At 45.6% G+C, this 16,206-nt stretch overlaps 1 protein-coding gene across 4 annotated transcripts in view; it reads right to left on the reverse strand.

Moving 5' to 3' along the window:
- Nucleotides 1-16,206, reverse strand: part of LOC145355302 (phosphatidylinositol 3-kinase C2 domain-containing subunit gamma-like) — a 232,168-nt gene that overhangs the window by 89,942 nt on the left and 126,020 nt on the right. For all 4 annotated transcript variants that reach the window (XM_080207240.1, XM_080207237.1, XM_080207238.1 and 1 more), the window contains 2 exons: nt 16,004-16,098; nt 2,524-2,704 (listed from right to left, as the gene is read on the reverse strand). In XM_080207240.1, the coding sequence (XP_080063366.1) occupies nt 2,524-2,704; nt 16,004-16,098 (276 nt within the window). The remainder of the gene's footprint in view (nt 1-2,523; nt 2,705-16,003; nt 16,099-16,206) is intronic.

Genomic DNA, 16,206 nt, shown 5'->3' on the forward strand with positions numbered 1-16,206 from the left:
GGGAAAGCAGATTTAGGGCTGAGTTGAGGAGGAACTTCTTCACCCAAAGGGTTGTGACTCTGTGGAATTCCCTGCCCAGTGAAGCAGTTGAGGCTACCTCATTGCATGTTTTTAAGACAAGGATAGATAAATTTTTGAACAGTAAAGGAATTAAGGGTTATGGTGAGTGGATGGGTGAGTGAAGCTTAGTCCACAAAAAGATCAGCCATGATCTTATTGAATGGCAGAGCAGGCTCAAGGCGCCAGATGGACGATTCCTGCTGCTAGTTCTTACGTACTGTGGATCATCACACAGAACACTCCACGCTCCTGCTGTAGCAAGGTCAGAGAATTTGGTGGACAGCCAAATCTCCCTTCAATGCAGCAGGATGGGAAAATTTCATCAGTGTGAACGGCGATAAGATTCCAACCTTTACATTTCTACAGCAGAGCACTGACCAACAGTCAGTGAGAACAAAGGGTTCCTGATGGTTACAACATTAACCATCTCAGAAATCCAGACTAGGAATATAAATCCTTTATCTAAAGCCAAGTAGAAGAAGTGGAAGTTACATTTCATGGAACCTCTCAAGGAACAGTGTTCCTTTAGTTGTAAGGTCAGCCTTGAGGGCACACAGATTCATTGAGAATGGCAAGAGGTTAAGGGCGGTGTGAGGAAAAACATTTTTACCCAGAGGGTGGTGACAGTCTGGAATGCGCTGCCGGGGAGGGTGGTGGAGATGGGTTGCCTCACATCCTTAAAAAAGTATCTGGATGAGCACTTGGCACATTCAGGGCTAATGGACTGGCAAAAATAGTTTATTTATTCGTCACATGTAGGCTTACATTAACACTGCAAGGAAGTTACAATGAAATTCCCCTCGTTGCCACATTCCGCCGCCTGTTTGTGTCAATGCACCTAACCAGCACTTCTTTCAGACTGTGGAGGAAACCGGGACACCCGGAGGAAACCCACGCAGAGACAGGGAGAACGTGCAAACTCCACACAGACAGCAACCCAAGTCAGGAATCTAACCCGGGTCCCTGGCGCTGTGAGGCAGCGTGCCACCGTGGCGCCCCATGATGAAATTAGGCAGGAGTTCAGGCGTTTCTAATGTGTCAGTGCGGACTCGATGGGCTGTGTGATCTTATGATTTCAGCTGCCAGAACCTGTAATATTGCCTTGCGGATCTAGAGTCTGACTTCATCCATCAACAGAGCAGCAAGAAACAAGAGCAGCCTAGGTTTTAAATTGCTTGAATCTTATCTACACTGTTTCTACTGGAACATCTCAGCTTCTGCACCAGTGCTTACTGCGAGATGGGTTCATCTCAACAGAGTTCTCCCATTATGGAAGTCAGTGCTGTTGGAAAAATGGATCAACCCCACATCAGCCAGCTAACCTCTCCGAAGGAACACCCCAGACTTTTTATTCTGGACTCTGAACCCACGCGGAACAATAATTCTTATTTGTCTGAACCTTTTTCTTTTCCTTACCCTGCTTTTATTGTGTGAATATACTGGGGGCTATGCGACAAATCCCCATTCCCATGAGTGGGAGTGTAAAATAACCTAACCCTCTGATTTTACCCGATCTGGAGCTTGCAATGGGGTTATAAATACAGGATTGGATCATTCCAAAACTGAAGGGGTGGAGAAAATGCGCCACCACTTATAGAGGAGGAAATCAAAAATCCAAAAACACCTTTTTGGCACGGCAGCACAGTGGTTAGCACTGCTGCTTCACAGCTCCAGGGTCCTGGGTTCGATTCCCGGCTCGGGTCACTGTCTGTGTGGAGTTTGCACATTCTCCTCGTGTCTGCGTGGGCTTCCTCCGGGTGCTCCAGTTTCCTCCCACAGTCCAAAGATGTGCGGGTTAGGTAGGTTGGCCATGCTAAAATTTCCCCTCAGTGCCCTGAGTTTAGAGGGATTCGTGGGTAAAATGTGTAGGGATATGGGGGGTCGGGCCTGGGTGGGATTGTGGTCAGTGCAGACTCGATGGACCAAAAGGGCATCTTTCTGCACTGTAGGATTCTGTGATCGGTGATAGCTTTCTCTTTTTTGATGGGTGGTGAGAGGAGAAAATTAAATTGTTTTAAGTTAAACCGCCCCTCTCCCATCTTTAACACTTGCACCTAAATCCAGCCCCCACCCTCACATTTCCTATCACTTACGCCAAAGATTTATTAATGACACTAACGCTTTCTGAACTATGTCTCCAGATATATCGAACTAAAAAAATGTGCCAAACGGGGACACATGCGTGGCTGGTTGGCCAGGTTACTGGGAACAGCTGATGCCCATATCCAAGCAGGTTCACCCCTGGAGGAGGTTGGAGGGAAAAAGTCTGATTGCAATGAATAAAAGTGATGAACCTTGTGGTTTTTGTACTAAAAATACAAGAAAATTACCCCATTTATATTGAGAACTCTTTACCTTTCATTCCGACCTCAGCCCAAGGTCCTGGGTAAGTAACTAGACTTAATAAAACAAAGAGCGAACGTTCACCTAAGATGCCATTGGACAGCTCTTGCTCGTACTCACCGAGCGCTTTGTTTGGTCAGCTGACCCGACCTTATCCGCTATCTCAGCCAACCTGTCGATGAGCTTGGTCTCTTTGTCAAATTCTTCCTGCATGGCTTGCCCCGAACAGCAAAGCACAGCTGCCAACAGCTGGCCGTACCTCTCCTTAAATCGAGCGTCTGCCAAGCCATCCTTCAATAACCTGCAGAGGAACACACAGAACAAGATCGTACTCGAGCCTGTACATAACGAATAGAATCACATCAAAAGTCACAAACACCAAACAGTCGATCATTTCCCTCAATAGCACAAGGTTTCAAATAATGTTGTATTTGATTTGATTATTATTGTCATGTGTATTGGGGTGAAGTATTGTTTCTTCCGCACTCTACAGACAAAACATACTGTTCATAGAGTACGTAGGGGAGGAGGACAGGATGCAGAATATAGTGTTACAGTCACAGATAGGGTGTAGAGGAAGGTCGGATTATTAGAAAGGTTGAAGGAGTTAGAGTTAAGTTTTAAGAGCATAGAATGAGAGTTAAAGACATGCAGGTTAGGTGAATTGGCCATGCTAAATTGACCCTTAGTGTTAGGTGGTTAGTAGGGTAAATAAGGGTTATAAATGATTGTGGTCAGTGCAGACTTGATGGGCCAAATGGCCTCCTTCTGCACTGTAGGGATTCCATGAAAAGATAGAACTAGACGGTATGTTAGGGACAGCTGGCAAAAAGTCACCATGCTCTGGAGCAATTATTTTCTTCTCTGCAACGTAATCCAGAAAATTATCCCCAGAGGAGGCTAAATTTAGGCCAGGACGATTTGTAGATGTGAAGTGGAGATGCCGGCATTGGACTGGTGCGGGCACAGTAAGATATCTCACAACAGCGGGTTAAAGTCCAACGGGTTTATCTGGAATCACAGGCTTTCGGAGCGCTGTCCCTTCACCTATAATGGACATTAACCTGGTGTTGTGAGAATTCTTAATTTGAAGGTGGGCGTTAAGGTCACGTTGATGTTAGTGTCATCTTATCAAAAATACTTACTCCCCTATAACCTAGGCTGAAAATTTACGACAACACCGATACTTTCTGAACCGCTTATCCATTCAGTCTAACATTGAAAATACTCATAAATCAGCTTCACAAAGGCACGGAAATGGACCTATTCTGTGGCATATGATGTTGGATTGCTTCTACTTTGTGGGGGGTGGGGGGTGGATTGGGGGGAAAAGAGTCTAAAACACACAGCAGAGCAGTTGGCAGCATTTAGAAGCTGGAAAAACTCGGAAAGCAAAGTAGGGCATTGGGCCTCCTGAGCCTATATTCAATTAGGCCACTTGGGTGCTAATTTGTCCTCTATTTACCTGCCTCCCAATTAGCTTCAGACCCTGCTCAACACACTCACTTAATGAAAATCCATCTCAGTCTCAAACTCTCCAAGCGACCCGGCATCCACTGCATTTCGACAAGAAAATTCCAGATTTCTGTTATCCTTCATGTGAGAAATTGCTTCCTGAATTCCCTTCCGAAGGGCCTAGCTTTCATTTTAAAAAAACACTCTCCCCTTTTTTCTGGCTTGCTCTGTTGGAGGAAATCTTATCACTCTGCGTGTCCTCCTGATCCTTTCTCACACCCAGTCAGGTCATGCCTGAAACTTCTTCAAAGTCAACACAAGAGACGCAAGTTATCCTCGATATAATACTGCGAGATTGGGTGTAATTCTGGTGAATCAGTCTACACACTCCAATGTCAATACAGTGGCTGGAATTCTCCAGTCCCGCTGCAGATTTGGCTGAGTGCCAAATTCTCCATTCTCACTAGCAGCAGTAGCAGAACGTGCGAGGCTGGAGAATTGTGGCTATCATCTCGGAAGTTTCAAAAATTGGACACGGTATGATTATTCCAGCCCTCTTTAGGGTAAAGGCTAATTCCATATTGTGTACAATGTTGGTTCCCTTGTCCAATCAGAGACAGATTTACCCTAGAGGGGTACAGCGGAGGGTCTAGATTAATCGCTGGGATGGTATGATTCTTTTATGAGGACAGATCGAGAAGACCGGATCTGTTTCCTCAAGCATTTCAAAGAATGAGGGGTGATCTTAGAATCATAGAAACCCTACATGCAAGTAGAGGCCATCTGGCCCATCAAGTCTGCACTGACCACAATCTCACCCAGGCCCTATCCCCATATCGCTACATATTTACCCACTAATCCTTCTAACCTCGCATCTCAGGACACTAAGGGCAATTTTAGCATGGCCAATCAACCTAACCCGCACATCTTTGGACTGATCGAAACTTATAAAATTCTTACAGATTGTGACAGGGTGGGGAAATATCTTGTGTATCCTCTGGCTGGTGTATCTAAACCAAAGGACGTAAGCTCTTCATAAAGGGCAGGCTATTGAAGACTGAGGTGAGGAGGAATTTCTTCACTCAGAGGGTGGTGAATCTTTGAAATTCTCTACCCCAGAGGACTGTGGAAACACAATCATTGAGTCTATTCAAGGCAGAGATCAATAGATTTCTAGACACTAATAGCATCAAGGGATATGGAGAGAAAGTGGCGCTTTCTTGAGAGAGGTGATCAGCTATGATCGTTTTTAAAATTTTTTTTATTCACTCACAGAACCAGTGTGTTGCTGGCTGGCCAGCATCTATGGCCCATCCCTAGCTAACTTTGTAGGGCAGTTGAGAGTCAGCCACATTGCTGTGGCTTTGGAGTCACATGTAGGCCTGACTGTGTAAGAACAGCAGATTTCCTTCCCGAAAAGGACATTCATGAACCAGATGGGTTTTTCCAACAATCAATAATGGTTTCATGGTCATCAGCAGATTCCTAATTCCAGATAATTCATTTTTATTGAGTTGAAATTCCATCATTTGCCGTAGAGGGATTCGAACCTGGGTCCCCAGGACATTAACTGAGTTTCTGGATTAATAATCTAGTGATAATACCACTAGACCATTGCCTCCCCTTAACTAAATGGCAGAGGCAGGCTTGACAGGCCCTCTTGTCCATTAGTCTTTTTGATGCCTGGAGTACTTGCCTATTAACTTTTCCAGGCTGGGTTCCTGGCCCTCGAGCTTCCTGTGGACAACTTTCCCTCCGTATAAAGTGAATGGATGGAAACTCTTGGGCTAAATGGTTGCGGCAGCAGAAAACCTTGGCCTTATTTTACAGGAACTTTTGACAGAAAGCGATTGCATGTTTCATTTGGTCCCGATTCACCCCATTTCCAAATCCCACACCATAAATAATTTCACGCAACAACGGTCACCATCTGTCCCCTTCCTGGATTTCCCCAAACAGGGAATTTCCTGATGAATCATAGAAAGAAACGCAGAAACCCTACAGTACAGAAAGAGGCCATTTGGCCCATGGAGTCTGCACCAGCCACAATCTCACCCAGGTCCTATCCCCATATCCCTACATGTTTAACCCACTAATCCCTCGAACCTACGCATCTCAGGACACTAAGGGGCAATTTTAACATGGCCAATCAACCTAACCCACACATCTTTGGACTGTGGGAGGAAACCGGAGCACCCGGAGGAAACCCACGCAGTCACAAGGAGAATGTGCAAACTCTACACAGACAGTCACCCAAGCCGGGAATCAAATCCAGGTCCCTGGAGCTGTGAAGCAGCAGTGCTAACCACTGTGCTGCCCAAGTTTTATATTGGATCAGCGTTGATAAGACCTTTGACATTGGAGCATAAACATCTTTGCAGCTTTTTGACTGAGGGTGGCATTGACTGCTACTGATGGGAGCAGAGATGTTTGAAGCACTTATGTGACCTATCTGTGTCCCCGAGTTTAATTAAGCCGTAGGCCTCATTGATATATGTGGGCTAACACCTCCTTTAGAAGACACAAGCGCGCTTAGCTCTGACATACCATTATCTCCCGAATACATTTTCCAGGTGACATTTCACTTATTAAAAGGTCTGTTGCCTCAAGCTAGAAACAACAATCACTGCATTAAAGATGTACAAAAGCAGGATTTTCAGAGCAAGATGCTGGAGAAGGAAATGTTTTGCTCCCAGGCACACATGCCACCAGTGTCTTAATGCAACTCTTCATCATAGTGCGTGGATATTGACTGCTTCAACATGGATAGTTCAAGCTCTTCCTGCAGTTAATAAGGATTCATCCACCAAAGAATGCTCAAACAGAATTGAATCAATTCCTAGTGTTAAAGTCTGTAGCTGAGTAACAAGTCCAGTTAACTCCTCACCCGGGTGTTCACTAAACAATACGAGAACCTGATCACAAACACCTTGATTTTAAAGTTCTCGTCCTCATGTCCAAATCCTCTCCATGACCCAAACCCTCTCCAGAATGGGGTTGAGAATCATATCAGCCATGGTTGAATGGCAGAGCAGACTTGTTGGGCTGAATGGCCTAATTCTGTTCCTATAGCTTATGGTCTTATCTCTGTTATCACCTTCAGCGCCCTCTGGAGAACTTGCATTCATCTAATTCCAGCCTCTGATGCATCATCATCTCCTTTTCCCTGCCATCAGTAGCCATTACTCGATCGGCCTTGAACTCTGGAATTCCATCCTCGATCTCTCTTGTGCTTATCCAGACACACCTTAAACCTTTGACCAAGCTTTTAACACCTTGTATGATTATGCTCCTGCAACATTCCACTACTGTGAAGGTGAATTGTTATTATATCTCACTTACAGTCACACATTACAATAATCCTGTGGTCTAAATCAAGAACCCCATACATAACGGACATCCCCTCTTCCACCTTCTTCCATTGGGAAAAAGATACAAAAGTCTAAGGTTATGTACTAACCGACTCAAGAACAGCTTCTTCCCTGCTGCCACCAGACTTTTGAATGGACCTATCTTTGCATTAAGTTCATCTTTCTCTACACCCTAGTTATGACTGTAACACTACATTCCACACCCTCTCCTTTCCTTCTCTCTTACGCACCATATGAATGGTGTGCTTTGTCTGTATAGTGTGCAAGAAACAATACTTTTCACTATATCGCAATATATGTGATGATAAAAAAATCAAATCAAATCAAATCCTAAATGCAACTGAGCACAATGCAATTATTAAAATCAACTAAAACTTAGGTGTTGTTCTATCTTCATACTCTAGTTAATTTTCAAATCAAGTAATTGCTGTGATGGAAAATTCAATTAATCACACTAGGATTCATTCCTCTTAACTCGATAAAACAATTGCATCTAATCTTGAAGAAACTTAGCATTAACAGGTAAAGGTGACAGCTAGGTGGATCCCAGAATCAGCAGGAGAATGAAAAGTTTAAAAGAGTACTGTATTTTAATATCAAGGCAAAATTCCAGCAGGTGTTGGAACCTGAAACAAAAACAGAAAATGCTGGAAAATCTTAACAGGTTTGACAGCATCTATGGAGAGAGAATACAGCCAAAGTTTCGAGTCTGGATGACCCTTCATCAGAACTAACTCGAAACGCTGGCTCCATTCTTTCTCCACAGGTGATGCTGTCAGGGCAACTGTACTTGAGTAACTTGCTTGTTATCTCCAAATATTTTTGGGGGGAAAACAAACATTAAGTAGACACAAGAACAGAGGATGCTGGAAAAGCTCAGCAGGCCTGGCAGCGTCCATTAGGAGAGAAAGCAATGCTAACATCTCTCCTTCAGGACAAACACACTCGAAACGTAAACTCTGCTTTCTCTCCTTGTGGATGCAGAGTTTTTCCGGCATCCTCAGTATTTTTTACTGATTAAATAAACACACGCGCGATTGTGACTCAGAAAGTATCTCCTCGTCCTATGTGGATGTACCCATGTCTATGTGCAACCAACAATGGGAGAAAACTACATTTAACGCACTGTGACAGGTGACATTTCTATGCTTCAGCTAACATGTTTGCTTCAGACAACCTCAAATCTCAGTGCACAAGGAACATGACAACCAGGTAGGGGTTGGCCTTTCAGCCTGTTGAGTTCACTTATGGTTGATTTTCTATTTTAACATCATTTTCCTGCACTGTCCCCATAACGCTAAGTTCAAAAGCTGGTGTTCTAATACACCATGAACAGTAAAGAATGATCAGTGCAGGATAATTGAGTAATGACACCACAAAGTGAGGCAATTCGGCCCATCATCTCTGTGTCAGACGGTTCTGTAATTTTATCTGGAGCTCCCGGAAAGTAGTTTGTTCCCTCCCCTAAGCTTGGCCACATGTCTCCCTTTGAGGCAACCCATCTTCAAGTATTTCCCCCTACTTGTTCCTAAGTTAGGAACGATTAGCTAATGGTTTAGATCTTACATTCTTAAAACCATAGAACCCCTACAGTGCAGGAGGCGGCCTTATGGCCCATGGAGCCTGCACCGACTCACTGAAAGAGCATCTTACCCAGCCCCCCACCCCCCTATCCCCATAACACTGTGTATTCACCATGGTTAATCCACCTAACCTGTGCATCTATGGACATAAGAACATAAGAAATAGGAGCAGGAGTAGGCCATCTAGCCCTTCGAGCCTGCCCCGCCATTCAATAAGATCATGGCTGATCTGTCGTGGCTCAGTTCCACTTTCCCGCCCTCTCGCCATAACCCTTAATCCCCTCTCCTATCAAAAACCCATCAACCCGCGTCTTAAAAATATTTAGCGAGGCAGCCTCCACCACTTCAACGGGCAGAGAATTCCAGAGATTCACCACCCTTTGAGTGAAGAAGTTCCTCCTCAACTCCGTTCTAAACCGCCCCCCTTTTATCTTGAGGCTGTGCCCCCTAGTCCTACTGTCTTTTCTGAGCGGGAAGAGTCTCTCCACCTCTATCCTATCCATCCCATTCATCATCTTATACATCTCAATGAGATCTCCCCTCATTCTCCTAAACTCTAATGAGTACAAGCCTAGTTTATTCAGCCTCTCCTCATAGCTCAACTCCGGTATCAGCCTAGGAAACCTCCTCTGCACTCCCTCCAAGGCCAAAATATCTTTGCGCAGGTGCGGCGCCCAAAACTGCACACAGTACTCCAGCTGTGGCCTCACCAATGCCCTATACAGCTGCAGCAAGACCTCCCTACTTTTATATTCAATCCCCCTCGCTATGAAGGCCAGCATCCCATTCGCCTTCCTGACCACCTGCTGCACCTGCAAGCTGGGTTTTTGTGACTCATGCACAAGGACCCCGAGGTCCCTCTGCACCGTCGCCTGCTGCAGTTTTTCGCCCCGTAAGTAATAGTCCTTCCTACCATTCTTCCTACCAAAGTGGACCACCTCACACTTGCCAAGGGGCAAGCAAGGGGCAATTTAGCTTGGCCAATCCACCTAACCCACATGTCTTTGGACACTAAGGGGTACCCAGAGGAAACGCACACAGACATGGGGAGAACATGCAAACTCCTCACAAATAGTCACCAAGGTTGGGAATGAACCTGGGTCCCTGGCGCTGAGAGGCAGCAGTGCTAACCACTGTGCCACCTTAGTATCACATCTTCCAATAATATTCACTGAACCTAACATAAGAACATAAAGAAATAGGAGGAGTAGGCCATCTAGCCCTTCGAGCTTGCCCCGCCATTTAATAAGATCATGGCTGATCTGAAGTGGATCAGTTCCACTTACCCGCCTGATCCCCATAACCCTTATCGATCAGAAATGTATCTACCCGTGACTTAAATATATTCAACGAGGTAGCCTCCACCACTTCAATGGGCAGAGAATTCCAGAGATTCACCACCCTCTGAGAGAAGAAGTTCCTCCTCAACTCTGTTCTAAACGGATCCCCCCTTAGTTTGAGGCTATGCCCTCTAGTCCTGCTATCCCTTCTAAGCAGAAAGAATCTCTCTACCTCTACCCTATCTAGCCCCTTCAATATCTTGTAAGTCTCTATAAGATCTCCCCCTCAGCCTTCTACACTCTGGTGTTGTATCATCCGGCTTTGCATCATCAGTAAGTGTAAGAAGTAACTGCGTTGGTTTCTCACAGAAGCTTAAAGTGGGGAAAGGGATGCCATCATTCTCACAGCTAGAACTCCGAATTGTAACTTGCATCAACGGGACACAGAAAATTGCGCATGTGTGGCTATCTCCATACCACTCCAGCTGCTGCAGAATATAAACAAGCTGATTAACAGCGTCTGGGCTCTTATCCAGCATATAAACACTAAATAAAAGATAGTTGCACTGTTTGGGGATCTGTTGAAAGCCAATGGAGCAGACAGTACTGAATGTTCCAAGTATAAAACATCAATCTTCCAGTTGCAGCCCCCAGTCAGCAGTACATTTAGATTGCCGAATGAAGCTGTACTTCAGTGTCTCTTTACCACTGGCTGCTTGGCTGCCCAGCTGTGAAGCTTAATCTCAACTACCTGGGCCTGGTTTGGAGACGGGGAGGTTTTTAAATCTGTTCTACTTTCCAACAACATCCCAAACCTGCCTATCACATCCTGCTGGCTACAAACAGGTCCGGATGGCAGCTCATGAGGTAATCGAGCATTAAACAGCTGGAAAACAATGAAAGATTGGAGCAGGCAGAAGAAAAATAGCCTTTTTCCATGTCTGCTGCAATTCTACCAGGTTTCATGCAAGTGTGTACACTGGGCTAACTCTAGCACAGTCTCCATTAGAGGAAACACCACGAGGAACGTTTTTTGCTGGAGTACAGAATTGGCTTCACAATGTTTTATTATTTATTTGTGGGACGTGGGCGTCGCTGACCAGGTCAGCATTTATTGCCCATCCTAAGGTGCCCTCGAACTGAGTGGCTTGCTGGGCCACTTCTGAGGGCAGTTGAGAGACAACCAGATTGCTGTGGGTCTGGAGTCACATGTAGGCCAGACCAGATACCGACGGCAGATTTTCTTCCTTAAAGGACATTTGTGAATCAGATGGGTTTTTCCCGATAATTTTTAACGGTTTCATCAGCAGATTCCTCATTCCAGATTTTTTAAATTGAATTCAAATTCCACCGTTTGTGGTGGGATTCGAACCCAGGTCCCCAGATCGTTAGTGGAGTTTCTGGATCAATAGACTAGCGATTAATTCTGGATTAATAGTCTAGTCTGCCTCCCTACAATTGATTTTGATGAATTTGCAGGGAAATCCAATTGGCACCAATCAAATTTGAACGAATCTTAGTCAATTTATATTATCTCCAGAAGTTAGCATTGCTACCAACGGGGCAACCCAGTTCACAGGGAATAAAACCCCGTAAACATCTAATGCCACAAAATTTTGTGAGCCTTCTCATATCCCTGGCCACGTGGTACCATGTGAAAAGCTTGGAGAAGCTCCCCACTTGCTGCCTGCACTTCAGGTCTTTAAGAACTTCCTTGGATTCAGCCTCTGTGACTCTTAGATGAAGCATAAATTCATGTTTGCTGGCGGAGAGGTCAACTTGATGCTAATTTGGTGAGATAGACCGTTTGACTGCAGTGGGAGCTGACATTTGATTGAGTTGGGGAAGGATAATGGGAAAGCCCAGGAGGCATCATGCTGGCCTTGGGATCGCTTGTGCATTTGGTGCTCTTTGGGTTCATGGCCATGACCCAAAGGTATCCAAAGGTTGAGACATTTCTGTTGCCTTTAAAATAAATTTTAGCTCCATCCTTAAAGTTACAAAGTCAATGCTCAGAGTAGACTGGGCAAACCGGAATCCATTCCTTGCTTGCTCCAAAAACTAAATCCAAAATCCAATCGAATCCAAGTCATGGTCCCCATGAGGGAGACAAACAAAATCCAAGCTGACAAGATAAGGATTTACACCCCCAGCTAGGGTTTGATCTGATCCTTGATCTTAGCCAAAAGGCCAAGAATTTTTTTTTTTAGCTTTAGCCAATTGAAGTCAAATTCAAAATATCAACCAGTGAGACATTACTGACAAGATCCAAGCTGACAAGACACGCTGGCCGCTTCCTGTCTCGGGCTTGGTCTACATGATCCAAGCTGATAGGAGCAGGCATTGCACCCCCTCCAGTGCTTGATCTCATTTGCATCTTAGCCAAAAGGTCGAGATGCCGTTTGTGAAAAATTGCTACAAGTGAAGCCTCAGTGAAACCTCACAGAAATCACAGTGATTTCTATGAAGTGCAGGACTGCCAATACGACACTCGATCTTAGCCACAAGGCCCAGAACGTCACCTCTCCATTTGGCACCCTCCACTTGGATTGGGAACAGAACCTAATGTATAAGCACACTCAAACTCTTACTCTTCAAAGTGTACCTTATTTGTTGTGAATGTTCAGGCCGGAATTTCTACACATTTAAACTCAACTGGCAAAATATTTAGGCGATGATTTGTAAAAATGTGCATTTTTAGAAAAAAGTTTTTTTGAAATTAAAGTTTATTTATTAGTGTCATAAGTAAACTTATATTAACACTGCAATGAAGTTACTATGAAAATTCCCTAGGCGCCACGTTCCGGCGCCTGTTCGGTACACTGAAGGAGATTTTAGCATGACCAGTGCACCTAACTAATGCATCTTTCGGACTGTGGGAGGAAACCGGAGCACCTGGAGGAAACCCACGCAGACATGGGGAGAACGTGCTGACTCTGCACAGACAGTGACCCAAGCTAGGAGTCGAACCCAGATCCCTGGCACTGTGAGGCAGCAGTGCTAACCACTGTGCCGCCCTTAGCAAGAAACCATTGCTCATGAGAGAAGAGAGAAACACAGCGTTATTATTTCACTAAGAAAACAGGTTTATCATAATCCAATGGTATGTGACAATGCAAACTGTCTTGATAGAGAATGAATCACACTGATAATAAAGCATCCCATTGGAGTACTGTAACCAACATAAACCATCCCAGTTTCTGGTGAACTTGCCAGAGGGATTTCAAAGGCTCTTGATTCAAATTGTTTGAAAACGTATTTTTCCAGTGTGACAAACAGCTTTGTATCATCAGGAATCATTGCAAAATACAGTGTAGAGAAGCAGATCATGGCTGGTTATGTCTGAGATAAAGATATCACTGGTCATTCCCCACATTTCTGCAACATTCTCCTTTCCACGTATATATATTCCTTCAGAGAGTGATTATTGAAACATTTCCTACCACCCTTCCAAGGCAATGCATTTCACTTCATAATAGCTCGTTGTGTAAAAGAAGGCTCCTCAATATGCAGGATACAGTAAGAAGTCTCACGACACCAGGTTAAAGTCCAACAGGTTTATTTGGTATCACGAGCTTTCGGAGCACTGCTCCTTCATCATGGGAGTGGGGCTCATCTGATGAAGGGGGCAGCACTCTGAATGCTCGTCATACCAAATAAACCTGTTGGACTTTAACCTGGCATTGTGAGACTTCTTACTGTGCCCACCCCAGTCCAACGCCAGCATCTCCATATAGAGGATATACAGCACAGAAACACACCAATGTCTCAACCACTCCATGGGGGTGACCATGTCCCATCAAACCCCCTCTCACATTTTTCTCATTTAAATCTGCTGTTTCTCCTAGCTTCTTTCTCCCCCATTATCTTTAATCTGCATCCTTTTGTTCCTGACCTTCCAGGCAGTGGAAACAGTTTCTCCTTAATCACTACATAAAAAAATCCTTCAGAATACCTTGATCAGGCCTCCCGCTATTCTCTGCTCTAAAGGGAAAACCATAGTCTCTTCACAGAACTGAAATCCATCATTGCTCTTTCCTCTTCACTCTCTCTCAGGTGTTAATGACCCAGAATCTCCAAGAGTTTGGACAGGGTGCATAATCTGCCCAATAGGATTTTAGGTGGGAGTCTTTGCACCTTCCAATGCTACTTCCAGTGGGAATGGAAGGGCTGAACACTGTCAGGAGACAAACTGTGGAACATAATTCCACCACAGCCGTGTCCCCTTTCTCATCACGCCCCCCCCTTAAGGGGTCTACTTCTACTAACTGGAGTTGCATTATTTTAAGTAGAGCTGCCAATCTCAACATTGCACAGCCTTACCCCACCCCGACAGCACCCACCCCCCCCACCCCGACGGCACCCACCCCCCCCCGCCCCGACGGCGCCCACCCCCCCCCGCCCCGACGGCGTCCACTCCCCCCGCCCCGACGGCGTCCACTCCCCCCGCCCCGACGGCGCCCACTCCCCCCCCGCCCCGACGGCGCCCACCCCCCCCGCCCCGACGGCGCCCACCCCCCCGCCCCGACGGCGCCCACTCCCCCCACCCCGACAGCGCCCACTCCCCCCACCCCACCGACACTGCTCACTCCCCTCCCCCACCCCACCGACACTGCTCACTCCCCTCCCCCACCCCGCCGACACTGCTCATGCTCATCCCCACCTGCCTCCCCGACATTGGCAGTGTTACCCCTTACCAGTAAGCACTGATTACAGATTCCAAAGGATTCCAAAAGGATTCTGTTTATTCCTACTCTCTTTCAGTGTTAACCCGCTCCCCCCCCACTCCGCCAACAGTGTTCACTTCTCTCAAAATTGTTCAGCCCCGTCTTCCTCACCCACCCAGGAGGGTTCTCACCCCCTCCCAGCCCCACCCCCCCACCAGATGGGAGCGGGCACTATCTGGGGTGTGAGGGCTTGGGTGAACATTGCCGGCAGGAATGGGTGGTGGTTCACATTTCCAGGAGGGGGGCAATGAAACATGGCTGGGATACTGGCTGATTATTGTTGTGGGTTCTGAAGCACTTTCACTCTCTGACTCTCCAATAGATTTGACAAAGGGTCATCTGGACTCGAAACGTCAGCTCTTTTCTCTCTTCGCAGATGCTGCCAGACCTGCTGAGATTTTCCAGTATTATCTCTTTTGGCTCCAATGGATTTACTTGGAGTTCCGCTGATTTTCTACTGGCTATGAAAAGCTCTCGGTAAATCCTGGTAAAAAATCAGGGTAAATACAGCACAAACAGCCCTTATCTCTGTGGCTCTGACCATCTGATCCCACTGCCGTTGGGATCAGGAAGTACTCCCAGCAGGGTAGAACTGGCAATCAGAACGTTAAACTTCCTGTGCAAGTACTGCAGGTGTGTGCAGGTCAGGGACTTCCTCAGAGCCTCGAGGTGCATCAGTTATCCAGTTTAGTCGGAGGCCTCTCCCCCTATCAGGAGATTAGGGCCATAACTCTTCCTAAAGTGTCCAGATTTCAACACAATACTCCAGTTGAGGCCTAAGCAGCGATTTACACAAACATTGACTCCTCTCAAGTGAAGACAACTTTTGAGGAGTTTAGATCTTTTGATAACTACATTTTTCAGAAACACATGTGACAGACGGCATAAGTGTTAACAGTTGGCAGACTCTGATTGGGCGAAGTGTTGGCATGGAAAATGCACCAGGGAATAGTTAACTACCAAGACTGTGTAAATTCAATCACCGTTCACTTTCCAATCAACCAGCACTCTCTTCTAACGCAGTACAAATTATTGTTCCTTTTACAATTGCAAATCTGTTGTGATGAGTGGAGGACAAAAAGTTTTGACAGCATGTCTCTTTATTCATCAATATCTGTTGGAGTCTTCAATCACGGTTCATACTGAATTAGAAAAGAGAGATTGATATCTCTACCCTATCTTACCAGCACAAGTGATGTGCGACTCGAATACTCCTGATTGAACGATCAAGCAAAAATTCCACAAGAGGGTTGTTAAGATGCCATTCGAACTTGACTGCCTGTTCAACATAGAATAAATAGGCTTTTAAAAGTGGTTCATTGCATGCTACACAATTTACCCCAGTCTACATTTCAAATTTCAGCCACCGACTTAACTCAGTATTAAT

Source organism: Carcharhinus amblyrhynchos, chromosome 19 (genome assembly GCF_965287045.1).
Source record: "Carcharhinus amblyrhynchos chromosome 19, sCarAmb.v2.hapA, whole genome shotgun sequence".
Taxonomy (NCBI): domain Eukaryota; kingdom Metazoa; phylum Chordata; class Chondrichthyes; order Carcharhiniformes; family Carcharhinidae; genus Carcharhinus; species Carcharhinus amblyrhynchos.